Genomic DNA, 27,999 nt, shown 5'->3' with positions numbered 1-27,999 from the left:
GTCTCTGAAAGTCTGCTAAAGAAGTGGCTGGTTCCTCAGACTTCTCAAAATGTCGCCAGGAGCCCTTTAATTGGTAGGCTCTCCCTGTACATTCTGAAAGGATTCAAGTTCCAGAAACAGGTTTCCATGTAAACTTTTCAGCAACGCATCTGCTGTGGAAAATAAGATGTGTGTAGTAGCATCGTGACCCCAAACAAAGCATAAAGAGAAAGATACATGTAAAAATGTTTATTGAAAATGGAAAATTCTTCCTACATAAGGAAGAGGTGACCAGACGCATGGTACAAACAGGTTCTGACTTGAAGATTGGTGATTTAAAGAAAATGCGACCACTTGCATTTCTTGCTAAAAATAAGCCAAGGGGAGCTTAATTGAAAAGACATGCTATGGCAGCTGTTGTTGGGTTTTAGGTCAAATAACCAATGAGTCCAACTCAAGGTGAGACTGGGTAAGCCTCATTAAAGAGTGTGGCTGCAGGGCAGGGAGACCGTATAAATTATTGCCCTTTGAGAACTGATGTGGTCACTCTCCTTTTCTTTGAAGATTTTAATTAGAAATTTATTCCTCTTCACAGATTTTGTTTTTTAAAGGCCACACCGTGCAGCACATGGGATCTTAATTCCCCAACCAGGGATTGAACCCATTATTCTTCTTCACAGATGCTTCAGTTAGTTGTGTTTTAATTATAGACCTTGATCAAAAAAGCAAAAAGAAAAGCAAACAGAGCCAGGACCACAGACATCCTCAGTGCACAGTCCTGGTGTAGCCTTTGCAATGGTAGCGCCATTCTGGAACTCGCCGAGTTTCGCTGAGTTGCATCCAAGGTGTGGGATACTGAATTCAGGTGGTTCCCAAGCCTATTTCTGAATTCCTATAGAGAGAGAAACATAGAGGAAAACGAAAGACATTAAGGATGCAAAATAAGAAAGAAAAAAAGTGCTAATGTGGCATCAGTCAAGCAAAGGATCCCGAGAAGGAGCTATTTTTTTATTGAGATATGATTGACATATAATATTGTATTAGTTTCAGGTACACAACATAAGGATTCAATATTTGTATACATTGTGAAATGAGCACCACAGTAAGTCTAGTTACAACCCAGTTACAATTTTTTTCCCTTGTAATGAGAACTTTTAAGATCTACTCTCTAACCAACTTCCAAATATACAATGCAGTATTGTTAACTATAGTCAGCATGCTGTACGTTACATTCCCAGGACATATTTACATTATAACTGGAAGTTTGTATCTTTTGACTCCCTTCACCCCTGTCACCCACCTGCCACCCCCTTGTGTCTGACAACCACTAATCTGCTCTCTGCATCTATATATTCAGTTTTGTTTTTTTTTTTTAGATTCTATGTCTTTCTCTGACTTATTTCACTTAGCATAATGCCCTCAAGGTCCATCCATGTTGTTCTGAATGGCAAGACTTCTTTTTTTTACACCTGAGTAATACTCTGTTGTATACATATGCCCCATCTTCTTTGTCCATTCACCCATTGATGGACACTTAGGTTGCTTCCATGTCTTGGCTATTGTAAATAATGCTGCAGTGAACATGGGATGCATGTATCTTTTTGGGTTAGTGTTTTTGTTTCCTTTGTGTAAACACTCAGAAGTAGAATTGCTGGATCATATGGTAGTTCTATTTTTAGTTTTTTAAGGAAACTCCATACTGTTTTCCAGAGTGGCTGCACCAATATACACTCCCACCAACAGTGCACGAGGGTTCCCTTTTCTCCATATGTTCACCAACATTTGTTAGTTCTTATCTCTTTTGATGATAGCCATTGTAACAGGTATGAGGTTATATCTCATTGTGGTTTTAATTTGCATCTCCCTGATGATTAGTGCTGATGAGCATCTTTTCACGCATCTGTTGGCCATCTGTATGTCTTCTTTGGTAAACTGTCTATTCAGATCCTCTGCCCATTTTTAAAATCAGATTTTTTTTTTTTTGCTATTGAGCTGTATGAGTTCTTTATATATATTTTGGATATCAACCCCTTATCAGATATCAGATATATGATTTGCAAATATTTTCTCCCATTCAGCTGGTTGCCTTTTCATTTTGTTGATGGTCTCCTTTGCTATGCAGAAGCTTTTTAGTTTGATGTAAGAAGAAGCTATCACTCACTCCTTCAACACAGGCACATTCAAACACCTACCATAGGCCAGGTAGGCCAAGTTAAGTACAAGTTATAGTTCCTTTCCTTGAAGGGTCAGACCAAGTTCATAAATTTCCAGATTATACACAAACTATATGAAAGAGACCAACAGCGTTTACGGAGAATCAAGGCAGACTTCATGAAGGGTAGAATTTATGCAGAGTGGAGTCATATCACAAATGTATCTAACTTTTAGGGATGCAACCATATCCACTCAGGAAAACAAGAAGGACAAAGGAACAAAACACGGAAGCCATTTTATTCATCAAACACGCCCCTCAGGACAGGGCCTCCCGGCTGGCGCAGGGCTGCAGGAGGGCTGCCCCGACCCTCAGGGGGCACCTGAGGGGTCTGAGTGGCCACAGGGATCCACCCCACGCACAGCCTCCCCACCCACTCTGGCGTGCCATGCGCCAGACACGGAAGGCTGGGAAGCCCTGCTTGGAGGGAGCACGAAGAGCTAGGAGACAGGACGGCGAGACTTGGTCGTTGCTCTCTGTTCCCAGACGCGTCTCAGCAGGTGTGGGGAGGAGGGGACGGGGGCACCTGGCCACTCTCAGGGTGCTTCTAGTGTTTCAAAGTGTAATTTCGATTCCATGATATAAGATTTCCACCTTATGCACAGGCCTTAGAATCAGTGTCTCCCCTGTTGAAACCTGAATAACATTTTGAGAGATGGAGGCAGGGTGGGGAAGGAGCATACGGGATGGAAGAAACAGTGCGGGGCTGGGAGGAGGGGGCGACCCAGAGGCACGGCCGTGGAAGTGCAAGAAATCCACAGAAGCACAAGATGCCTCCGAACAACCATTTCACGTGGCTTATTCTTTCCTTCCACACTCTTGAACAATCTTCTGGGGACAGCTTCGGCCTCTGTGTGGAAAGGCAGCCCCGCCACGCACAGTAGAAACATTGGAAGTGTGCTTTACAGAAGGTAACTCTGGCACGAAGGTGTAGGGTGGATTGAGGGGAGGGGGGAGAATGGGGGCAGAGAATCCGGGGGCAAGTTGTGGCGACAGATGAGGTGGAGAGTGCTGAGGACCTGTGTTGGGAGGATGGCAGAAGGCACGGAAAGGAGGGAACAACAGACACTTAATGTAGAATCAACAGTACTTGAGTTCAGGTGAGTGGGTAATGGAGGGACAAAGAATAGGAATGGGGAAATGAGAAGAACTTTCACAACTCAATTTCCACCAGCTAATATTTGCCTGTGATAGATATGGAAGAATTCTTGCTTTGACTATAGGAGACTGATTGCAAAATTAATATAGCTTTTGTCCACAAGGATAGATCTCTCAACCCCAATGGCAGTCGAGCCATCATTTACTTCTGGGCTCCTCCGGGATCTGGGCTGACACCCTGCTGCTGTCCCTGCACTGGGGGCCCTTGACAAGAAGGTCACAGCTGGACAGACGGAGCCGTGGTCCCCGCAGCAGCGACGGCTGCACCCAGAGCTGCCCCGGGAAACCGCTCTCTTGTACGATTGGCTTTCTGCGTTGATATTTTGGAGCTGGGAATATGTTGACAAGCTTTCATTTTGATTGGTTAAAAATAGCCCCAAGGTCTCAAGGACAGCACTCAACCTTGGGAAAGAATGCAGCCTTCTACAGCTAAAATAACGGAAGCTCTGTGAGTTCCTCAAAAGCAGAGAGGTCGCCTAATTCATCTCTGGGTTCTTGGAACCTGCACAGCAGCAAACACAGAGCAGGTACTCAGCAAGTGTTCAGAAATGAATGAACGAATGAATGAGTGAATGAACGGATATGAGGATGTGTATTCCAGATGAGATACAACTGATCAAAAACATGCTTAGCTATGTCTCTGGTGATCGATGCGCATAACTGTAGACGAGTCTTGAGTTGTTGCCTCTAGCAATTAAACCATCACTTCCTAAGCTTGGGTTTACAAGACAAGAACTAAGAGGCTGATTAAGTTCTCCTAGGCCTGAGTTCTTTAACCTTTTTAAGTCACAGATGGCTTTGAGAAGGCAGTGAGGACTACAGACTGTTCCCCCAGAAAACTGTGGAGGCATCCGTGCACATATACACACAGCCTCGCTCACACCCTGCAAACAACTTCAGGAGGTTCACAGATCCAGACACTGTGGGGCCTGATGCTTTCTCTTAAAAAAAAAAAAAAAAATCAATACAAAATTAAGAACAGGGCCTTGGAAGGGGTCCCTCAAAGTGTCAGGCCCTGAATCTTAAGCTCTACTAGCTTCAGGGAAGATCTGCCCCTGTCCCACCCCCAGTTCAGAATAATGAACCTTGGTTCTGTGCCTGCAATCCCAGAAGCTGCCATTCGGTGATCACTGGTGTAGGGGGCCAGGGGTCAGGCTGCCCTGGGCAGGACTAGGTAAGTCTCATAGCATCAAGCATTTGGTTGGGTTTTTAACACATTCTGCTTCACAAAGGTGCAGTACAGGTAAAGTACCTGTGCTCTCATCCTGAAAATACCCTTCAACTTTTAACAAGAGTTTCATAGAATTTCTTCCTCTGTTCCTTCCAACTCATTTGCCATAAAATTTTGCTCAAAATATAAAAGGTACCTATTAAACCAGCGTTGTGGATTATCTGTGGCTGGGTTCAACATAGTCATTCTTTCTTGGGCACTGATTTTTCCCTCCCTCACTCAAACATTTAACACATCTGAACATAACTGACCCATATGGTGGCAAGCCGCTCTCCTGTCCCTGGGAGCAAGTCTGCATCACAGAAGCGTATGGAGTACCGTGGCATCCATACGCAGCCCCACAAGAAGCCCACCCTGTCATTCTCCCTAAGATCAAGGTGAGAGCTTGATGACACAGCAGGAGAGAGAAAATGCAGCCTGTCTCTACCATGCTGTGCTTCTTTTATTATCTTCACCCTGTACCGGTTCACCATCTTGATTAAGGGAGTTTGATAATATGTTTTTAAATATAAGATTGAAAAAAAGTTTCTCAGATGACAGAGTAATCTGTTGCCAGCTAGCTTTGTACGTTTCAATTGTCACTACCACTGTGATATTGAAGGAAAAGTAATTTAGAAATACAGGAAATACAAGGACTTTCTCATAAAGTCCAAGATCCTCAAACATATAAATGCACAACTATTGCGATTTCCACACAGTCAGAAGCACCATTCATGAATAGAAAATAATGTAGTATTTCTAGACTGTAATGAAAATAAAAAGGGTTTACAGGTGAAGTGATGATACATAACCAATAGCAAGATAAAGTTTAGACACACACACACACACGCAGAATGATGTGTAAAATTGACTTTAGAGAAAAACTTGGCATAGTCAATAGTTCTGGAAAGTAAATAGAAGGCTCGAACCTTCCATAAACCTCTTAAACATTACCAAGTTATTAATTTTTGAAATTTAAGACACACTTGTATCTCTCAAGTTATAATGCGACAAATACAAGAAATTTTATTATTTACTAAAACTACTCAAACATCAACTCTCAGATTTATAATTCTTAAAAAATCAAATTCCATTTAGAAATGCCTTTTACAAAACAGATAGAAACAAAGCAGGATATGACCTTCGTTCAACCAAAAAGATCCATGTATTTATCCAGTCATAGTAGACTAAGGACACATTAAGAAAGTGTTAACTTTGATTAACATGTTTTCCCCCCCTTGTAAATCTCACTGTTCCCTTGATTAATTTCTAAACATACTTACTTCCTAATTCTTAAACATATTCTAATTTTCAAAAGTATAGCTTATCAAATCCTACTAAAGTAATAAATCTATTAGAGTAGCATCACATATATATGCCAGAAAAACCAAACCAAACCAAACCAAGCCAAACCAAACCAAACCAAAAACAACTTTGATGTTCAGAACCTTCAGGGATCAGATTTCAATCAGTTAAAGATAAAGACAGTTGGGATGGTAACAATAGTCAACCTCTAATTATTTCCTTCTTCTCTAGCAGTCATACATGTATTGCTAGGGAAAGGAAGGAGAGGCCTTTAACCTGGGCACTTTCATCACCCGAGAAACAAACGGGACCTGTTCTAGAAGCGGGACGTGCACGGGCTCTGGGCTCTAATCCCACCTCCATCTGAGAATTCTTGGGCAAATAGTTTATCCTCTCTTTTGCTTCCATACAGAATCACCTGAGATACGGTAAGTATCTGCACATCATAGGGTTGTTATAAGGATTAAACGAGATATATACACTGTGTCTTGAACATTGAAAATTCAGTGAAGATGAAACATGGTATTTTATGGTCCTAACGAAATATGCAAACTGCCTCAGATATCATTTTTGTAAAATTACAAAGTCACTATTTTATTTGCTTTTCAAATATGGTTTATCAATTTAAACTATTTTTGTTTCTTACACATATCATCAGGAGGTGCACAGTATAATGAATAGCATGGCAGACCAGAAACCGAATCCAAGCTCACATATTTATCAGCTGTGTGACAAGTGGTTTAAGCTCTCCAGGCCTAGTTACCTCTTCTGTGAGGTAGGGATACCAATATCGACTTTAAGATGTTGTTGAAAGGGTTAGAATTCGCATGCCCAGAGCCTGGGCAGAGTGCCAGGAATACAGAAGGTTTCGACGAAGGGCCACCGTTCTACTCCATTGCAGGAGTGTGGCGTGGAAGACGGAGAAGGGCAGAGCCTCCCACAGCACTTGCCAGCAGTGCCGGGAGGGTGACGTCCTGTCCCGGATGCTGTCCTTGCAGCTCTAACCCACGAGGGAGAAGCTACGCCCGCCGTGAAGCTGGCACCTCCTACTCCCCGGGCTCTCAGTCTGTGGGGTGAGCCTTCTGGAAAGGCTCTTAACTAAAACCATCCTATATAAGAAGGGAGACCTGGACACCACCACTTATAAAGAGGAATTCACCTGTCAGGTGTGCTACAGGCCCTTTTTATGTCTGCCTTTTCTTCCAATACCTAATATTGTTGTAACGCTGCTTTCAAGGAAACTAAAAAAGGAAGAAAACAAGTCACCGTCACCGCCACGACTCTGCCCTTGCTCTGCTCTCTGCCTGACCCTGCCATCTCGCCTCCACCCACTATGCGCCCCTGCCCCTCTTCTTACTGACGTGTCAGATCTCGACTGGACAAAACCTCTCTCAACCAGCACACAGCCCAGATGCACTGGTAGCGCCCACTCTGCGGGCTGTGTGTCCTGCTGGCTGGCCCTCATCCCGGCACTCACGGCACACGTGGTCCCCCAAGCTCTCACCGTCCCACCGGAAAGTGCGCTCAGTTCAGGCAGAGCTGAACGAGCTGCACAGGAGAACCCGCTCCAGCAGAAGCCTCGGGCTCGACACAGTTACCAGGAAAGGGGTGCAGGGCGCCTCCCGGCAACTGTATGGCCGGCTGATCCTGAAGCTCCCTGGTGCAGGAAGACAGGGGCCACCAGGGCTGGGCCTCCTCTGAGGCCCTTTCCTTCTGTGGAGCTAACGCAGACCCGCTGAGAAAACTGCTTGCTAAGAAAACAGGCCTCCAGGGCCACCCTTATTTGTCCTCCTCACAGCTCTTTCAGCCGAAAGAAACAGACCTGAAGGAAAGGGTACCTAGAAGGGGGTCAATCAACGTTTTCTGAAGGGATATTTGTGTTTCTACTTGTTCCTTTGCATTCTGTGTTCATATTTTCATATAGTTGCAAGGATCCTTTTCTTGGGAGCTGATGAACTTGCCCTTCCAGCGGAAGAAAGTCACCCTGTTCAGCGGCCTCTCCTGCAGTTCCTCCTCATCAAAAATGTTTATAAATTGTGACATGGTTGCAGAACCAGAGGCATAACGATCCAGCAAGAAAGGTGGATGACAAGCTCTGTGTAAAAACATTAAGTAGAAGAAGCAGTGTTTCTGGAACGTTCCCCATGTGTCCAGCAGGGCTCTATTCTCCATGCCTTCTCTCCTTTAATCCACCCAACCGCCCAGTGAAGTAGTTAACACGAGTTTCTCCCAACTTTAAGTATTCACCCAATTCACAGACAGTAGGTGTAAATGTGGAAGCAGAGGAGAGGCTTGGCTTTAGACGTATTAAGTCTAGCCTGGTAGTTACATATCAGAGATGCATTTATAGTGCAATGCAAAGCAATGAGAAAAATCAAGGCACTGAATAATTATTAAAATAACTACCAGTATCAAGATTCCTGTCAAACAGACTTTCTACACTTTACATGGAGGTAATGGTGTTATTCTGTGTTTCCCTAGAGAAGGCCCTTCCAGGAAAGCCAGCGTCAGGTCAGGCAGAGACACTGCACGCGACCTGTCTTGCAGCTCTGGGCCATGTTGAGACTGTAAACGTGACCTGTGGATGGCACGTCCCGGGTTTTCTCCGCACACACACGCACATGCCCACATGCACACATACTTGATCTGCTCACATTAGAACATGTTGCAAAATGTGTTTTAATGAGGAACAGTTGGTCTGGTTCTGCTCAAATAAAAGACATCCCTGTAAGAGAGTTGCCACCTGTCTCCCCAGCTTGCAGTGCAGCTTCTAAATGAATTCTTCGGTCCCTGCCACCTGCAGGTGTTGCCATGGGCCAGCAATCACATTCCACATGCCAGCTTCCCTTCCTGGACTGACAGACAACTTTGTCCCTGTGCTTCGTGTCATTACCGGATACCAGGACGGACAGGGGATTACAGGGGCCAAGGTACCTTCCTCCACTATGCTTCTAGACATTTCTCAAACTGGGAGCATCTTAATATCACATAATTAGGAGTGCCCATTATCTCTGAGCCAAAGATGGTAGTATTTTCTAGCTCTTGCAGTCTCTGGAAAGAATGTTATGTGTATAGTCCATTAGCATTACTGGTATATCGTCATGTAACAGGATCAACAAATTAAACTTGGAATCAATTACACCTTATCATTTATTTGGGGAGAAAACTGACGTTTGAAAATCTCTGTCACAGACTCACACGATGACCGCACGGTACTGTCAGCCTTTCTGTATCACTTTTGGGCATGAGCAATTCTAAACCAGCAGTTACTCATATGTAATGTTTCCTCTTCCCCCTCACCTCAAATGTGTACTTGTTTATCAGATCATTAAAATCGCAAAGAAAAAGTTTTAAACCAGAACACACACACACTCTAAAAAAACCACTGTTATCTTAGTTTTTTGAATCTTATTTTGGTGATAGCAGAGTAAACCCAAGGCTTTGCTAATAAGGCCAAACATAAATTATTAAACTGTCTGCCATACGATCAAATGCATTTCAGATTATATTCCGAATAATTTTGGCTTGACGTCCACCAAAGGAACAGATCTGACGTGTCCCTGCGTGGTCTCGGCGATCCCTCCCTTGCTGGATGCCCAACCCTCTGACCTGAACAGCACTAAATGAAAGAAAGAGATAATAATCCTACCAAAAACCAAAGCTCGGCACCTGCCCATCCTAATTATTTCCTGTAAGATCGTATTCCACCCTACTCAAGAGATCTGAAAATAACTCTTAAGCTCGGAACTTCTTTTAATAAATTCAAAATATTTCTTATGTGTAAATTTTTCTCATGGCTCAGAGGCACTGTTACAGCTTGAAGTGGAAGCTAACAGGGAGGAAGAAAAAATTGTTTGATATCTTGTAACTCTAGATAAATTAGAGTTTAGAATCATCTTTTTTTCAACCAAGCCTGAACATACGGCCTATGCAGAAAACCTATCGAAACCAAATATGTGATCAATACAAGGAAATTGTCTTAAAATATACATTATGCAGCGCGGTACACTATTCGAAAGGAACCTCTAAATCTCCTAATTTTGAAGAGTTTGCTTTGAATACAAAATTATCTTCATAGCAGAAAGGTATCTCTATCACAAGTGCATTTTATCCCCAAAATATAAACCTAAGGAGGCACCTCTTCACATGAGCATCCCTTCACACGCGCACCGCTGCGCGAGTCCCTGGTAAGAAGAGATGAACAAAGGTGACTGCTCAGTCTCTGTAATGCCTTCTCAACCCTCCACTGCGGGCTTCTATCTGAATGCCTTCAACTTCTTTGACCTTTTTTCTTTTTTTAAAGATTTTTTTGATGTGGACCATTTTTAAAGTCTTTATTGAATTTGTTACAATATTGCTTCTGTTCTGTTTTTTTTTTGGCCACGAGGCATGTGGGATCTTAGCTCCCCGACTAGGGATCGAACCGCACACCCTGCATTGGAAGGTGAAGTCTTAACCACTGGACCGCCAGGGAAGTCCCCTTCATTGACCTTCTTAATCTTTCTTGAACTTAGCACCAAATGTCCATTCAAATAAGCTTACACTTTCCTGATTTTCGACTTGTTAACACTTACCAAAATAAGAGGGGCGGGGCAGGTAGGGTAGAGAATCAGATCCAAAAGTAATAGTATAGTTCTCTCTTCTGCTAACTAAATATCAGCCACAGATGTACACACACACACACACATACACGTGTGTGCGCACAGACCAAAAGGCTCACTTAGGACTATAAAGTCTGTGATCACAACGTTCATGACAGTGGTAGAAATCAGAACTCATCTGTTCCAAATTACTGGCTGGAAATAAGCATTAGTAAAAACTAAAGCTGCTCCACAGGTGTGGCAAAGTTAAAGAAAAAGTAAATTGGGTCAAAATGCTTCACTGACAATGAAGTCCTTTTGATAATCTCTTAAACCACAACCGAAACCATCCTCGTTGCATGGAGTGTACACTGCAAGCTGTGAACTGGGATGCAGATGAACATAACAATTGGGTGCATTAAAGTTAATCTTTAATCAATTCAACTCAAAATAATTACTCCTACGGATTTTGTCCAAGTACATAACCATGAGGGTGTGTTGGCAGATGTCTGTGTTTTAAATAACAACAACAACAAAAAAAACCCACGGGTGATGTTAACCGCTATCACAATGCAAACCTCTCATCCTAAGTATCATTTTCAGTGACACTGGAAATATGGTTTTAGCATCACTGAGCTCCATGAACTGCATAAAATGAATAAAGGAGATGGCGGGTGCTTTGTTCTGTCTCAAAGAATCTCACAAATGACGAGCTAACATGCAAAATGTTTCCTTCAGATCACCGTGATGTTTATTCATCTTGCAAAGTTCAGATAAACTAGTTAAGTAAAATTACATGGTACATACTCACTGTAATTACACTAAACTCAGCCATCTGAAAAAAGTTCACATCTCTACCTATTTTCCTATCACTTCCAAAGTTCTATTATGTGTTCTTCCAAATATCCATTCCAAGGTATGCCCATTCTCCCTTTCTACTTTGAATATGGATAGTTTTTTAAAAATAAAAAATGATGATTCTACCAAAAGTCACTAAAATAACTGAGAGAAGACTAATATTAAGAGATCTAATTATTTATATCACTATAAAAGCGTGGCAGGCAGCCTTTCAGATGGCCCCAAACGATCCTCACCTCCTAGTAGCCGCGTCCCTGTGTAACACCTTCCCCGGGACGATGGACTGAACTTACTGACTTGCTTCTAATTAATTACACTCCACATAAATGATGGGATGTCCCTTCTGAAATTAGGATACTAAAAACTGTGGCTTCTACCTTTCTCACTCTGTTTGCTTGTTCTGGGGGAAACAAGCTGCCCTATGCAGAAGCCCTCATGAGAAGGAACTGAGGGAGACTTTCTACCAACAGCCAACAAAGAACTGAGACCTCAAACAACCCGTAAGAAACTGAATCCTGTCATCATCACATGAGTGGTGTCCAAAATGGGTCTCACTGGACTAAAATCAAGTGAGGTGTCATCCTCCTTCTGGAGGCTCTAGGGACAAATCCATCTCCTTGCCTTTTCCAGCTAATGTGACTTGGCTTGTAACCCCCTTCCATCTGCAAAGTCAGCATTCTCATCTCTCTGACTCTGATTCTCTTGGAGCCTTTTCACTTTTAAGGTCTCTTCTGATGTCACTGGACCCACCTGGATAATCCAGGAAAACTCTTTATTTTGAAGTCAGTACATTAGCAATTTTTTTTTAAGTTTAATTTCTTTTTTTTGTTAGTTATCTATTTTATACATATTAGAGTACACATGTTAATCCCAATCTCCCAATTCATCCTACCACCACTTCACTCTGTACGACAGTCTCTAGGTCCATCCATGTCTCTACAAATGACCCAATTTCATTCCTTTTTATGGCTGAGTAATATTCCATTGTATATATGTACCACTTCTTCTTTATCCATTCGTCTGTCGATGGGCATTTAGGTTGCTCCCATGACCTGACTATTGAAAATAGTGCTGCAATGAACACTGGGGTGCATGTGTCTTTTTGAATTATGGTTTTCTCTTGGTGTATGCCCAGTAGTGGAATTGCTGGGTCATATGGTAGTTCTACTTTTAGTTTTTTAAGGAACCTCCATACTGTTCTCCACAGTGGCTGTATCAATTTACATTCCCACCAACAGTGCAAGAGGGTTCCCTTTCCTCCATACCCTCTCCAGCATTTGTTGTTTGTAGATTTTCTGATGGTGCCCATTCTAACCAGTGTGAGGTGATACCTCATTGTAGTTTTGATTTGCATTTCTCTAATAATTAGTGATGTTGAGCACCTTTTCATGTGCCTCTGGGCCATCTGTATGTCTTCTTTGGAGAAATGTCTGTTTATGTCTTCTGCCCATTTTTTGATTGGGTTGTTTGTTTCTTTTTTAAATACTGAGCTGCATGAGTTTATATATTTTGGAGATTAATCCTTTGTCCGTTGATTCGTTTACAAATATTTTCTCCCATTCTGAGGATTGTCTTTTCGTCTTGTTTATGGTTTCCTTTGCTGTGCAAAAGCCTTTAAGTTTCATTAGGTCCCATTTGTTTATTTTTGTTTTTATTTCCATTACTCTAGGAGGTGGGTCAAAAAAGATCTTGCTGTGATTTATGTCAAAGAGTGTTCTTCCTATGTTTTCCTCTAAGAGTTTTATAGTGTCCGGTCTTACATTTAGGTCTTTAATCCATTTTGAGTTGATTTTTGTGTATGGTGTTAGAGTGTTCTAATTTCATTCTTTTACATGTAGCTGTCCAGTTTTCCCAGCACCACTTATTGAAGAGACTGTCTTTTCTCCACTGTATATCCTTGCCTCCTTTGTCATAGATTAGTTGACCACAGATGCACGGGTTTATCTCTGGGCTTTCTATCATGTTCCACTGATCTATATTTCTGTTTTCGTGCCAGTACCATATTTTCTTGATTACTGTAGATTTGCAGTATGGTCTGATGTCAGGGAGTCTGATTCCTCCAGCTCCAATTTTTTCCCTCAAGATTGCTTTGGCTATTCGGGGTCTTCTGTGTCTCCATACAAATTTTAAGATTTTTTTGTTCTAGTTCTGTAAAAAATGCCATTGGTAATCTGATAGGGATTGCACTGAATCTGTAGATTGCTTTGGGTAGTACAGTCATTTTTACAATATTGATTCTTCCAATCCAAGAACCTGGTATATCTCTCCATCTGTTTGTGTCATCTTTGATTTCTTTCATCAGTGTCTTATAGTTTTCTGCATACAGGTCTTTTGTCTCCTTAGGTAGGTTTATTCCTAGGTATTTTATTCTTTTTGTTGCAGTGGTGAATGAGATTGCTTCCTTAGTTTCTCTTTCTGATCTTTTGTTGTTAGTGTATAGGAATGCAAGAGATTTCTGTGCATTAATTTTGTATCCTGCAACTTTACTAAATTCATTGATTAGCTTTAGTAGTTTTCTGGTGGCATCTTTAGGATTATATATGTATAGTAACGTCATCTGCAAACAGTGACAGTTTTACTTCTTCTTTTCCAATGTCTATTCCTTTTATTTTTTTCTTCTCTGATTATCATGGCTAGGACTTCCAAAACTATGTTGAATAATAGTGGCAAGAGTGGACCACCTTGTCTTGTTCCTGATCTTAGAGGAAATGCTTTCAGTTTTTCACCATTGAGAATGATGTTTGTTGTGGGTTTGTTGTATATGGCCTTTATTATGTTGAGGTAGGTTCCCTCTATGCCCATTTTCTGGAGAGTTTTTATCATAAATTGGTGTTGAATTTTGCCAAAAGCTTTTTCTGCATCTATTGAGATGATCATATCGTTTTTATTCTTCAGTTTGTTAATATATTGTATCACATTGATTGATTTGCATATATTGAAGAATCCTTGCATCCCTGGTATAAATCCCACTTGATCATGGTGTATGATCCTTTGAATGTGTTGTTGGATTCTGTTTGCTAGTATTTTGTTGAGGATTTTTGCGTCTGTGTTCATCAGTGATATTGGTCTGTAATTTTTTTTGGTAGTATCTTTGTCTGGTTTTGGTGTCAAGGTGATGGTGGCCTCATAGAATGAGTTTGGGAGTGTTCCTTCCTCTGCAATTTTTTGTAAGAGTTTGAGAAGGATGGTGTTAGCTGTTCTCTAAATGTTAGACAGAGTTCACCTGTGAAGCCATCTGGTCCTGCACTTTTGTTTGTTGGAAGATTTTTAATCACAGTTTCAATTTCATTACTTGTGATTGGTCTGTTCATGTTTTTTATTTCTTCCTGGTTCAGTCTTGGAAGGTTATACCTTTCCAAGAATTTGTCCGTTTCTTCCAGGTTATCCATTTTATTGGCATAGAGTTACTTGTAGTAGTCTCTTACAATGCTTTGTATTTCTACGGTGTCCGTTGTAACTTCTCCTTTTCCATTTCTAATTTTATTGATTTGAGTCCTCTCCCTCTTTTTCTCGATGAGTCTGGCTAGAGGTTTATCAATTTTGTTTATCTTCTCAAAGAAGATAAACAAAATCTTCTCAAAGAACTGGCTTTTAGTTTTATTGATCTCTGCTATTGTTTCCTTTGTTTCTATTTCATTTATTTCTGCTCTGATCTTTATGATTTCTTTCCTTTCTTTCCTTTGGGTTTTGTTTGTTCTTCTTTCTCTAGTTCCTTTAGGTGTAAGGTTAGATTGTTTGAGACTTTTCTTTTTTCTTGAGGTAGGATTGTATTGCTATAAACTTCCCTTTTAGAACTGCTTTTGCTGCATCCCACAGGTTTTTGATCGTCGTGTTTTTGTTGTCATTTGTCTCTGGGTATTTTTTGATTTCCTCTTTGATTTCTTCAGTGATCTCTTGGTTATTTAGTAACATATTGTTTAGCCTCCATGTGTTTGTGTTTTTTACATTTTCTTCCCTGTAATTGACTTCTAATCTCATAGCATTGTGGTCAGAAAAGATGCTTGATATGATTTCAATTTTCTTAAATTACCGAGGCTTGATTTGTGACCCAAGATGTGATGTATCCTGGAGAATGTTCCGTGTGCACTTGAGAAGAAAGTGTAATCTACTGTTTTCGGATGGAATGTCCTATAAATATCAATTAAATCTATCTGGTCTATTGTGTCATTTAAAGCTTCTGGTTCCTTATTAATCTTCTGTCTGGATGATCTGTCCACTGGTGTAAGTGAGGAGTTAAAGTTCCCCACTATTACTGTGTTACTGTCAATTTCCTCTTTTATAGTTGTTAGCATTTGCCTTATGTATTGACGTGCTCCTACGTTGGGTGCATATATATTTATAATTGTTATATCTTCTTCTTGGATTGATCCCTTGATCATTATGTAGTCCTTCCTTGTCTCTTGTAACATTCTTTATTTTAAAGTCTGTTTTACCTGACATGAGTATTGCTACTCCAGCTTTCTTTTGATTTCCATTTGCATGGAATATCTTTTTCCATCCCCTCACTTTCAGTCTGTATGTGTCCCTAGGTCTAAAGTGGGCCTCTTGTAGCCAGCATATATATGAGTCTTGTTTTTGTATCCATTCAGCAAGCCTGTGTCTTTTGGTTGGAGCATTTAATGCATTCACGTGTAAGGTAATTATCGATATGTATGTTCCTATGACCATTTTCTTAATTGTTTTGGGTTTGTTTTTGTAGGTCCTTTTCTTCTTTTGTGTTTCCCACTTAGAGAAGTTCCTTTAGCATTTGTTGTAAAGCTGGTTTGGTGGTGTTGAATTCTCTTAGCTTTTGCTTGTCTGTAAAGCTTTTGATTTCTCTGTTGAATCTGAATGAGATCCTTGCCGGGTAGGGTAATCTTGGTTTTAGGTTCTTCCCTTTCATCACTTTAAATATATCATGCCACTCCCTTCTGGCTTGTATAGTTTCTGCTGAGAAATCAGCTGTTAACCTTATGGGAGGTCCCTTGTATGTTATTTGTTGTTTTTCCCTTGTTGCTTTCAATAATATTTGTCTTTAATTTTTGTCAGTTTGATTACTATGTGTCTCAGCATGTTTCTCCTTGGGTTTATTCTTCCTGGGACTCTCTGCTCTTCCTGGACTTGGGTGGCTATTTCCTTTCCCATGTTAGGGAAGTTTTCGACTATAATCTCTTCAAATATTTTCTCGGGTCCTTTCTCTCTCTCTTCTCCTTCTGGGACCCCTATAATGCTAATGTTGATGTGTTTAATGTTGTCCAAGAGGTCTCTTAGGCTGTCTTCATTTCTTTTCATTCTTTTTTCTTTATTCTGTTCTGCGGCAGTGATTTCCACCATTCTGTCTTCCAGGTCACTTATCTGTTCTTCTGCCTCAGTTATTCTGCTATTGATTCCTTCTAGTGTAGTTTTCATTTCAGTTATTGTATTGTTCATCTCTGTTTGTTTGTTCTTTAATTTTTCTAGGTCTTTGTTAAACATTTCTTGCATCTTCTCGATCTTTGCCTCCATTCTTTTTCTGAGGTCCTGGATCATCTTCACTATAATTATTCTGAATTTTTTTCCTGGAAGGTTGCCTATCTCTACTTCATTTAGTTGTTTTTCTGGGGTTTTATCTTGTTGCTTCATCTGGTACATAGTCCTCTGCCTTTTCATTTTGTCTATCTTTCTGTGAATGTGGTTTTTGTTCCACAGGCTGCAGGATTGTAGTCAGTTCATTAGCAAATTTAATTCCACCTGCACCCTTAAATCCCCTGCCTCCCATGTAACCTGACATTCCCAGGTTCCAAGGATCAGGCCATGGGCATCTTTGGGAGGCTGTTATTCTGCCTACCACAGGCCCTACGGGTGATAATGTAGAGTTGTTGGGTACATACACTTCAGAGAGTAACTGCCATACTCCAGAGAACTTGAAGTTTCCTAATCAAAGACCATGAGAAAGAGCCTTAACTTCTAACTTTTAGATTTTTTATGTGAAAAATGAGGGGTTTCTTTTGTTTTATTTTTAAAACTAGATCTAACCCTTCCAGTTCCACAACTCAGTAACTAAAAACAAGACATTGAGTTGTAGAGCTAGGATGACTGGCTCAAAGGCTAAAGCAGCATGTAATTTATGTGGGGCTACAGAAAGAGGGTGGAACAATGTGCAGCTCACAAGCAAAAAAGTCCAGGATTTCATAGGTTGGGACAGACTGAATACAGCAATGGTCCCAACTCTTCATGCTCCCCTAGCTGTGCCTTTTGTCACATAACTGCCTAGTGCTTTCCTTGATCTTGGTCACGTGACTTACTTGGGCCAATGGCATGTTATCAAACATGCCGTATGCCAAGGCTTGAAAAGCTCTTGTGCATTTCTGTTTGCTGTTCCTGTTCCTCTGCCTTTACCATGAGGACGTTTCCAGGTTAGCCTGTTGTAGGATGAGACACATGGAGCAGAGCTGATTCATCCAAGTAGTCCCAGTTGTGGCTACCTGCCAGCTGCCAGCTGAACCACCAGGCACGTCAGCAGCCACATCTAGATCAGAAGATCCACTCAGAGACCCCACAGCTGACTGCAGATGTGTGAGTGTGCCCAGTCGAGATTAGCTGAACCCCACTAAGGTTTTGTGGTTGTTAAATATGAGACATTTATAGTGACAATAGCTAACTAATATATAGTATGACCAGATATTTGGTTCTGCAATCTTTTTTAAGTAAGAGATACACGTATATCTTCAGCACAAATATATTCATTCACTCATTCATTCATTCAAGAGACACTGAGTGAGCATTTGCTCTATGCCAGGCACTATTCCAGACATTAAGGACAAAGGAGTGAACAAAGCAAAATAGCTCAGCCCTCATGGATGGCGCTTCCATTTTATTAGCTGGAGACAAAGAAACATAGATATTTGGTATGTCTGATGGTGAGATGTACCATGGAGAGAAACAGAGTAAGGACAGGGGGTACTAGGTGTGATAGATGGTGGGGGCTGCTATTTAACAGAGGGCTCCTCAGGAAGGCCTCATTGATAAGGTGGGTTTCAGCAGAGAACTGAATGGAGGAGAGGACAGACATGACATGTGGGCATCTAATAGAAGCACGTTCCATGCAGAGGGTCTAGCAAGTGGGAAGGCCCTCCTGAGGGAGCAAACCTGGTGTGTTCACATCTCAGGTGCAGCATGGAGGCCAGTGTGGCTGGCCCAGTGTGTTCGAGGGGGAAAAGGGTAAATGATGATGTCAGAGAGGCAACGGAGGAATATGCAAGGCACTAGGCCTTGTAGGTCACTGCAGGGCCTTTGGCTTCCATTCTGAGTGTGATGGGAAACCCGAGACTTTTTTTTAATATTTTTTACTGTGGTGAGATATATATAACATAAAAATTACCATTTTAATCATTTTTAAGTGTACAGTTCAGTGGCAATTACATTTGCCATGTTGTACAACCATCACCACTGTCTATTTCTAAAACTTTTTCATCACTCCAAACAGAAAACTCAGTAACTATTAAGAAACAACTCTCCTACCCCCAACCTCTGATAACCTCTAACCTACTTTCTGGCTCTACAGATTTGCCTATTCTAGATCTTGCATATAAGTGGAATCATATAATATTTGTTCTTTTGTGCCTGACTTATTTCACTTAGCATAATGTTTTCAGGGTTCATCCATGTGGTAGCATGCTTTAGAACTTCATTTCTTTTTATGGCTGAACAAAATTCCATTGTATGTACATATCGACATATCAAAGACATTCTGTTTATCCAGTTATTTGTTGATGGACACTTGGGTTGTTTCCAGCTTTCGGTTATTGTGAATAATGCTGCTATGAACATTGGCATACAATACAATTGGCAACAAACAGAGCAAGTATCTATTTGAGTGCCTGCTTTTAATTCTGCTGGGTACATATCCTAGGTCATATGGAACCCTAGATTTTGACCACAAGAAAGACATGATCTGATTTTTATAGAGGGTAGAAACAGGGAGACCAATTAGGCGGATTGTTTGTTTATTTTCAGATTATATAGTACAGAGCATGGAAAAACCACCTCCTACAAGAATATTTAAAAGAAAAAGCCTGTAGCAAATAACACTATCCTACACTATGGATGCTTTGTGACTGTTCAGAGGAACTGACCTCATCTGAAGGATAGCAGAAAAGAAATAGCACTCAAAGTCAATGAAAAGGGGAAACTTAGAAACACGATCACGAAGTATTTATTTTAGGTAACTATACTTTAAAAAATGCTGTTGTTGGTTATAAATGTGACTGAAAAGACCAATGACCAACTCCTCTTCTCACGGTATATATGTCATGGATGCGATATTAGCATCTTGGTTAACTAGGCCCAAATAAATCCTCAGTGATCATCACCATGCCACCAACTTCGTACCACATAGTCATTGATCACTTCCTCCGTGCCAGTACTACTGAGTGCTTCCCATGCATTATCTCACTTCATTGTCAAAACTACCCTATTGAATAGATTCTATTACCCCCAATTTATAGAAGAGGAAACATACCTTGAGATGGTAAGTGAACAGCCAATGCACACAGTTGTAAGGGATAAAACCAAAATTCCGAAATCTACACAGTAATACCACAAAGTGTATGTGCTTGAGGGATACTCTATTCTTTCAAAGTGGATGTTTGCAGGAAAGAATCCCTGGGAGCCAGGGGCCTCTAGAAGGAAAATACTGACCTTGATAAAGTAAATCTGCAACAGTTTTTGGCTTTTTTTGTCCTTTGGACTTCTTTCTCAAGTGGTGGCAAATCTGAGAGTTACTGGATCCTACTTTTATAGGTTGACTTCCTACCAGATAACTGTTGACTTGACACATGGCTTGTGCATTTATGTTTCTCAGTAATTTTATAGAATTACACTGGGGAGATTGAGGGACAGGAGAAAATTTATTTCTCCAAAGCCCTTTACATTTCAAACATGGCAAACTATGTTAGAAAACAAAGATATTCATGGTTCTATTATTTTAGGCACAACTCGAAGTTAGTACTCTGAATATGACAGGAGAAATAGGTTGAACATTTATGGTTAGAAGCATGCCTGGCTCTAAAAGTACTCATCCTTACAGTTTCCACGAAAAGAATTTAAATTTGCAAGATTAACATCAGTTTAAAAAGGGGTTTTTGCAATCTGCTTATCCAGATGTCAAATGACTTCAAAGAGCAGGTTGGGTGGCTTGACTGTGATTTTTTTAGCCTTTAAAGAATATACTAATGTCCTAAGCTGAAGTAATAGACGATATCAACCTATCACGTACTGTCAACCTCCCTGCCTCTTGTCGAGAAACCCTCTATTCCACCCTGCGTATCAGCAACAGCCAAGTTCATTCAACAAGTATGTACAGAGCACCAACTCTGAACCAGGCACTGTGCTACGGCCCGAAGCTGGTGGTGAACAGAACAGACAGGGTGGCCCTGCTCTTGTGAACTTTTGCTCACACAGGCTACTTTCACTGTTTTGCTCGTGCTCAAAAACGTGCCAACGTGCATGGTAGAAACTTCTAGTATTCACCCATATCGTCTCTATCTTATTTATACAGAAGTATGTATTTCACAAACTCCTGAAATTGGGTGGGGTCATGTGAATAGTTCTGGGCAACAGACATAAATAGAAATATCCTGCGCCACTCCTGTGCTGAGGCAGTGAAGAGGCTGGTTCTCCAGATAGGCAACCTGGGTCCCTGAGTGCCTGGGTGGAGCAGACAATCCCTGATGCCAGACGTGTTGTAGTATGAGTAGGAAATAAACCTTTCTCGTGTTAAGCATGGGATTTCAGGGTTAATGTGTTACTGCAGCATAGCCTAAGTTATCATGGACTAATACATGTGCTTTATTGTATAATGTGCTACTTTACTTCAAAGCCCAGAGGGCCCACTCTTCACAATGAACAGTATTTTACACTTGCTCCCAATTGCCCACATCTGCTTACAGATGCCCAAGGAAAGCCAGATTTATTCCTGTGCATTCTGTCACTTGACTCATGTTCCTTTTGCACTGAGAAAAATCTCCTTCTTCACTTCCCTGATTAAGTCCTTCTCACCTTCCAAGTCCAGTTCTAATCCCATCACATCCACAAAACCCTCTGTAGTGGGAACTGTGTGAATACTCTCTTCACACTGACCGTCTCCACACTGTAAATTCCACCTCGCTAATACAGATTCCAAGAAACACTTCCCATCCTCCTTTGTCCCTAGGGTACAAAACCTGAGACCCCGGTTCTCCACACTCAGATGGAAGAGGTCTGAGACCTGGAATGTGAAGTAAGCTTCACGAGGAAGCAGTCAGGGCTCGGGGCTTCTATCTTGCTGGGGCAGGAGGGGCAGAGGTAACATATCTTACCAGCAGCTTCTATGTGGTTTGGGTGTTATTGTCAGAAAACTCAGCGAAGAGTCTGTTTCTCAGCCCTTCGAATGATTCTGTGGACTACCCAGTATCCCTTTTTAAACCCCTTTCTGTTTAAACTAACCGAGCTGTTTTCTGTTGTCTTCAAAGAACCCTGACCTATACATTCCCTGATACCCCAAGTCTACAGAGGTCTCCTATCTTCCAGTCTCTTATGATCTGATGTCATTCAATTTAGCACTTTACATATTACAGATTTTGTTTTATAAGCACCTGTCTTCTCTTCCCAACTACAGTTCCGTCTCCTTGAGGGCAAGGATCACACCTTAAGACTGCTGGTCCCAAGCAGTGCTTGGCATAGTGCTGGGTCTACTTTATGAATTGATCGGATGACCGTATAATTTATCATCCAAACCAGGATACTTTGGAGAATGAAAAATGGGCACTATTATTAATTATACCAGGATAACAGGTATAAACCAGGACCGTCCCAGACAAACCGAGACATATGGTCCTACTTTGGCACTGGTAATTGATGCCTGAGTAAAAAGTCTGAAAAGTAACGTAGTCAAAATGAGAGAACGAAAGAGCAATTCTGGACACCTTAGATGTGGTAAGAATCATCCATAAAACTTTAATCACCAGAGCAATGATGTCACATCGGGTAGCTAGTGCACCCACATAGGACCCTCTCTCTCACCCCAATCCCTCCCCAAAAGGGTCACAACAGAATAGCAGTACTACCAGAAGAACATTCAGACTAAAATCTCCTCAAAGGCCGAGACCATATTCATTATTTCTATCTCCAATATTTAGTCCGGTGCTTAGATAATATCATGTTCAATAAGTACTAAAACATATCCTAAGAAGCCAGGCATTACCTGCATGTTCAATCTGTGAGTAATTCAGGCTGGGGGCCTGATTCTTTTTCTTGCTCTCAGCGATTCCTAGCTCTGGGAGTCTGCCCGTGGCCTTGCCTCAAGCTCCTTCTACCCGCTTCTCCGACTGTGGGCAAAGGATGCAGAGAGGAAGGGAAAGTGCCTGCCCAATCCCACCCTATGATGTCTCTTTGTGAGTGTGCACAGCCATGTAAAGAACATTTCATGGCACTTCCCTGGCGGTCCAGTGGTTAAGACTTCGCCTTCCAGTACAGAGGGTGTGGGTTCGATCTCTGGTTGGGGAGCTAAGATCCCACATGCCTTGTGGCCAAAAAACCAAAAACATAAAACAGAAGCAATATTGTAACAAATTCAATAAAGACTTTAAAAATGGTCCACATCAAAAAAGAAAAAAAAAAAAAAAGAACACTTCATGTGTTCTAGCTGCTCTAACCCAGGCCAGAATAATAAAAGGAGGTAATACAGGTAAAAAGCCTCAACACCAAGCACATAGTAGAGGCTCACTAAACAGTAGCTATTATTATTATCATCGAGGCACAATTAGTTCCTTGATGCATGCAATTCCCCTCCCCATGCCCCAGCGACAAGCCTCTGGAGGGGGAAAATTATCGTCAGCGATCGCACAGTTACTGATGCAAGTGAAATGAAAGCTAATTGTTTAGCATCAGCTCGCTCTGATGATACTCTGAATGGTACTCAAATTGGTCCATGGAAGGTATTGCAAACATACTGAAGACCTTTAGAACTGACATAATCATACAAGTTCAGCTGTAATGCCCAGTAAAATACAGCTCAGGGGCACAGAATAAAAGCTGTGTATCTTAGACTGTGAAACCCAAATATGTCCTAATGGATCTGCAAATGAAACTAATTAGAAGCCATATGAAAGGAAGGAATGGACTAAATATTAAATGTGCTACAGTTTTAATTGTGACAACAATTTAACATGTGGGCAATGAAGAATTCAATATTATATAAAGTTAAAAAGGAAAAAAAAAACAACTAGGAAAAATTGCTCGGGATTGGAGCCAGTATCTTGGGGGTGGAAGGAAAAATAGGAAGGAACACACCCTCATTTACTTCTAACACGGTTAGCTGATCTGTTTGAAATTAGATCCACTCTCAACTGTTTTAACTTAATTGTTAAGCCATTTCTTAACCTCATGAATGCAGTTTTCATGCGCTTTCAAATCTGGCCCTGAACTAATAGACCCTTTCACTTCAGTAGTTTTGGAAATGAATGTTAGATGGAGAGGAAAGCATTTTAACAATGCTTTTCTAAGGGTCAAAGCTCTGAAAATATAGTATAGTTTGTACATAAAACTCAGTACACCTGAATATCCTGCTGGCCCTTTGTCTGGTAATGAGGCAAACCATGCCACCCTTTAAAACTTCTGCTTCCTTTCTGAGGGCAGCTGGCTCTGTTGGTGCTGAGCTATCTAACTGCTCAAGTGAATCCATTATTAGGATCAAAGTCCCAACAGATGAGAAACAGGTGGCAGCCAGGCACCCTGGGGCAGTCTTCCCTTCCCTTGTGAGAAACAGGGTAGGTCCAGGTCTCCATTCTAGAATATTCTCCTTTAAAAGGGGGCATAAGGAATAAGAGGAAGAAATGCCTGTCAGTAAGAACAGCCAGTGCTGCAAGATTGTTACGGAGCCTCTTTCTGTGAATTTGTCATTCTCACTGTGTGGAAGAACCCCTAAATGAATCTGGTTTCATTTGCCATTTTGTAGGAAACCAATGGCTGATGATCACAACATTTGAAATGATAAAAGATTATGCAATTTTTACCTTCACTGCTTGAAGTAAAATGATGCCCTAGCATGTATCACAAATTAATAATGATAATTATGATTAATTATCAGTAGCCAACATTTACTGTAACAGTAGCTGACATTTCTTGATTGCTAAGCCATTTCCATGTAAATCCTATGAAGTGGGTACTATTATGATCCCCCATTTCCAGAGGCAAGAACTGAGGTAGAGAGAGGTTGAGTAACTTGCCCAAGGTCTAATTCTTGTGGTGAAACAAGGATTCAAACGCAGGTGATCAGAACCTAGAATCCATGTTCTTATTTGCTATACTGTGTTGTATAGTGACGACCAATGGAAGTAAAGTACCACTTAGAAAATTAAAGTAAAAATATTAAAATAGAAGCCAGTAAATCACTGATTTTTAAAGGTATACTTACTGAATCCCTTTATCAAATGTTAACATATGTACTATGCACTGGGCACGCTGTCCACACTATCTAATTTAATCTTCTGCGAATTAGTTATGCCCATTTTACAGAAGAAGAGACCGACTGAAGAAAGTGTGCTGTACAACATCACAGGAATTGTGCTTGTAATCTGAACCCACACCTGACAGGTTCCAAATCTCGAGCTCTTTTCACAAAGCCACCCTACTTCTTCTTTCTTTAAAGCAATTCTCTATGACTAGGAATAAAACTAATAAGAGGAAAACTTTGGAATAAAACTCACTACTTTTAAGTTTAGAATTAGGAGAGAATTTTCTTCTTCTCTCTCTTCTGCCAGGCACAAAATAGCTCTGACTTCTTAAGTATCAATCCCAGAAATGGGAGGATTCAAGTGATCTGTTATAACATGGGCCATAAAAGGAGAACGAACGTCAGCAGTAAATCTGGTTCGTCTTTACCAAGCAGCGGTAGCGCTCACATTCCCATGTATTCCTAAGGCAAACTCACAACTCGAACCACTTTTAACAGAACACAGAGAAGAGGATTAATACTGTCCATTTTCTCATCATTTTTTTTTTCTCTCCTTTTTTGTACCTAGTGTAAGCTTCTCTGTTATATAAAAGGAAACTGCTGTCCAGAAGTTGTCAAATAAGACTCCTGCAACTCAAAAAGGAAAGGTAATATAGGCCTGGGATTAAAAACCCAGGCTTGATCCCACACCCATCAGGATGGCTGCTACCAAAAAACCAGAAAATAATCAGGGCTGGTAAGGATATGAAAGAAACTGGAACCCCTGTGCACTGCTGGGGGGAATGTAAAACGGTATAGCCACTGTGGAAAACTGTATGGTAGTTCCTAAAAAAGTTAAAATTACCATGTGATCCAGCAGTTCCACTTTTGGGTGTATAATCAAAAGCAAAATCTCAAAGAGATATCTGTCCAACCACATTCACAGGAGCGTGAGTCACAACAGCCACAAGGTGGAAACAACCCAAGTGTCCACTGATGGATGAATGGATAAACAAAATGCTGTATAAATACACAATGGAATATTATTCAGCTTTCAAAAGGAAGGAAATTCTGACACATGCAGCAACAGGAATGAACCTTGAGGACATTACATTAAGTGAAAGAAACGAGGCACAAAAAGACAAATACTGTTATGATTCCTCGTATGTGAGTTCAGAGACAGAAGGGTGGTTGTCAGGGGCAGGGGTGAATGGGGAGTTGTTCAGTGGGTATAGACTTTCAGTTTTATAAGATGAAACAAATGGGTTCTGGAGATGGGCTGAACAACTTGTGAATGTACTTAACACTACTGAACTGTGCATTTAAAAGTGGTTAAGATGGTAAATTTTATGTTATATATGTATTCTACCACAATTCAAAAACAAGGACACAGGCTTGGAAATTGGTATGACTGAGAAATAAATCCTGGCTTGCCTCTCCCACCTTCTAATTTTGTGACTTTGGATAAGTTGTTATTATTTATTGAGTTACTGATGCTCAGATTCCTCATCTCTGAAATAGGGATAAGAATAGTACCTGCCTCACAGCATTATGGGGATACTGTGAGTGAACGTGTGTAAGATACAGTAATTAGCCCATAATAAACACTCCATAACTACTGGCTTTGTGTCATAGCAGTAGGCGTGGAGTATTTAGCCAATGGCAATGCAGAGTAGGTACAGAGAGAGGAAAAATCCCTTGCAATCTCTCCAGAGGCCACATGGGGTGGCATTTGTTCCCTTAGGGGATTTAACATGGCCCAGGGTTTGGCTCACAGCCTTGAAAGCTCAGAAACTGAACCGCTCAGCATCTACAGAAGGGATCACGTGGATGGGACTCAGGAGTCCAGTGTATAAAACTGGAATGCCAATTTATAAACAGCACATTTACAGGGGGCTGAACAAACCTATTTTCTTCCTGCAGGAAGGCAGATTTGCATAGGAAAGGCAAACAATATTCAGAGGGTGGCCTGGTAATCATGGACTCAACAAAGGGAAGTAAATGAATCAAGTGTATAATGGTACCAGGCTAAGGTAACCAGATGCATTCATTTCTAAACAGGGATAGTTTTCTGACTTTTTGAAGTCCACCTGCCAAAGCAGCCTCTCTTCTGGGACACAGGTGTTTTCTGCCAGTGTTGGCTCTGGACCTTCCTTGTTTTGCTTGCATGTCTGACCACTTCTATCCTGTGGCCTATTGTTTCTCTGGCCACCTTAATGCCTTCCATCAGGCTGCGGTCCACTCCTGTAGGTCTAGGAGCCAGTCCTCTCTATAAGGTAATTCTGCCTGTCTTTTCTTTGACCAAAAGGGTATTGGGTTTCATACAGGGTAATATTATTCAACTCAGGTGCTAGAGCAATTTAGACTTTCATGTATTTTGTTTAACAGCCTAAGAAAAATCATTCGAAACATTCACTGAATTTCTATATACAGTTAGGCAGTAAACATCAAGATATATTGCTAAGTGAAAATAGCAAAAGTATCCACCATTTATCTAAGAAGAAGGTAATAAAAAGTATGTAATATATATAAATGTTTACACTGTTAAGACAAACCAATGGAAGAATAAACTGAAAACTAAAACAAACAAAAACAGTTCCTTAAATAGGTAAGAAAGGAAACAGGGTGGACACGACAGGAGTAGTAGAAGTTGGGCTTCTCAGAACACTTTGGTAGATTCGATTTTGCAAAGTATTTTACATAATTATGAAACAAAATTAAGTGTTAAAAATTCAAAGAAATGGAAAACGAATACTCCTACTTATGTACTGATTTGTTGGTATAACTATATGAAGAAGAATTATTTCAGGTGCCTTTAGAACCGTTTTTTGCCTGTACATCCCTAGTGGGAGGCACTCCATGAACAAAAACAGCGGAAAAACCACCACCACCACCTAAACTGCTTTCAGTAATCATATTGTTGGTGATAGTGTTGGTATAGTTATTATTAGGCAGTTACGTGAATATTATAGGATAAAGCAAATGAATAATTACGCGGTGTTACTGTGAACTGGGATGGAAGAAAGAAGTTACAGGTGCAAGACAGAAAATTTCAGAATTTGACCTGGATGGGAGCATTAGTATGAATTGAAAAAAAAAGGGGGGGGGTGGATTTTTGTAGCTCCACCTGCTGAAAGGTATAAATATAATGACCAATTAAATAGCCCACACTGTAGGCTCTAAATATCATTTGTTTAACTAAAAGAAACCAAGGCTCCTTAGAGACATGGCTGATTCCCGGTCTGGAGCAAAGAATGAGCCTAGAACA

At 40.9% G+C, this 27,999-nt stretch overlaps 1 protein-coding gene across 3 annotated transcripts in view; it reads right to left on the bottom strand.

Moving 5' to 3' along the window:
* Positions 1-297: 297 nt before the first annotated feature.
* CDKAL1 (CDK5 regulatory subunit associated protein 1 like 1) overlaps positions 298-27,999 on the bottom strand; it is a 669,678-nt gene continuing 641,976 nt past the window's right edge. For all 3 annotated transcript variants that reach the window (XM_061194866.1, XM_061194868.1, XM_061194867.1), the window contains exon 16: positions 298-871. In XM_061194866.1, the coding sequence (XP_061050849.1) occupies positions 680-871 (192 nt within the window). In that variant the 3' untranslated portion in view covers positions 298-679. The remainder of the gene's footprint in view (positions 872-27,999) is intronic.

This window comes from Eubalaena glacialis, chromosome 7 (genome assembly GCF_028564815.1).
Source record: "Eubalaena glacialis isolate mEubGla1 chromosome 7, mEubGla1.1.hap2.+ XY, whole genome shotgun sequence".
Taxonomy (NCBI): Eukaryota; Metazoa; Chordata; class Mammalia; order Artiodactyla; family Balaenidae; genus Eubalaena; species Eubalaena glacialis.
The sequence above is the reverse complement of the archived record's forward strand: the minus strand, read 5'-3'. Positions and strand labels throughout refer to the sequence as shown.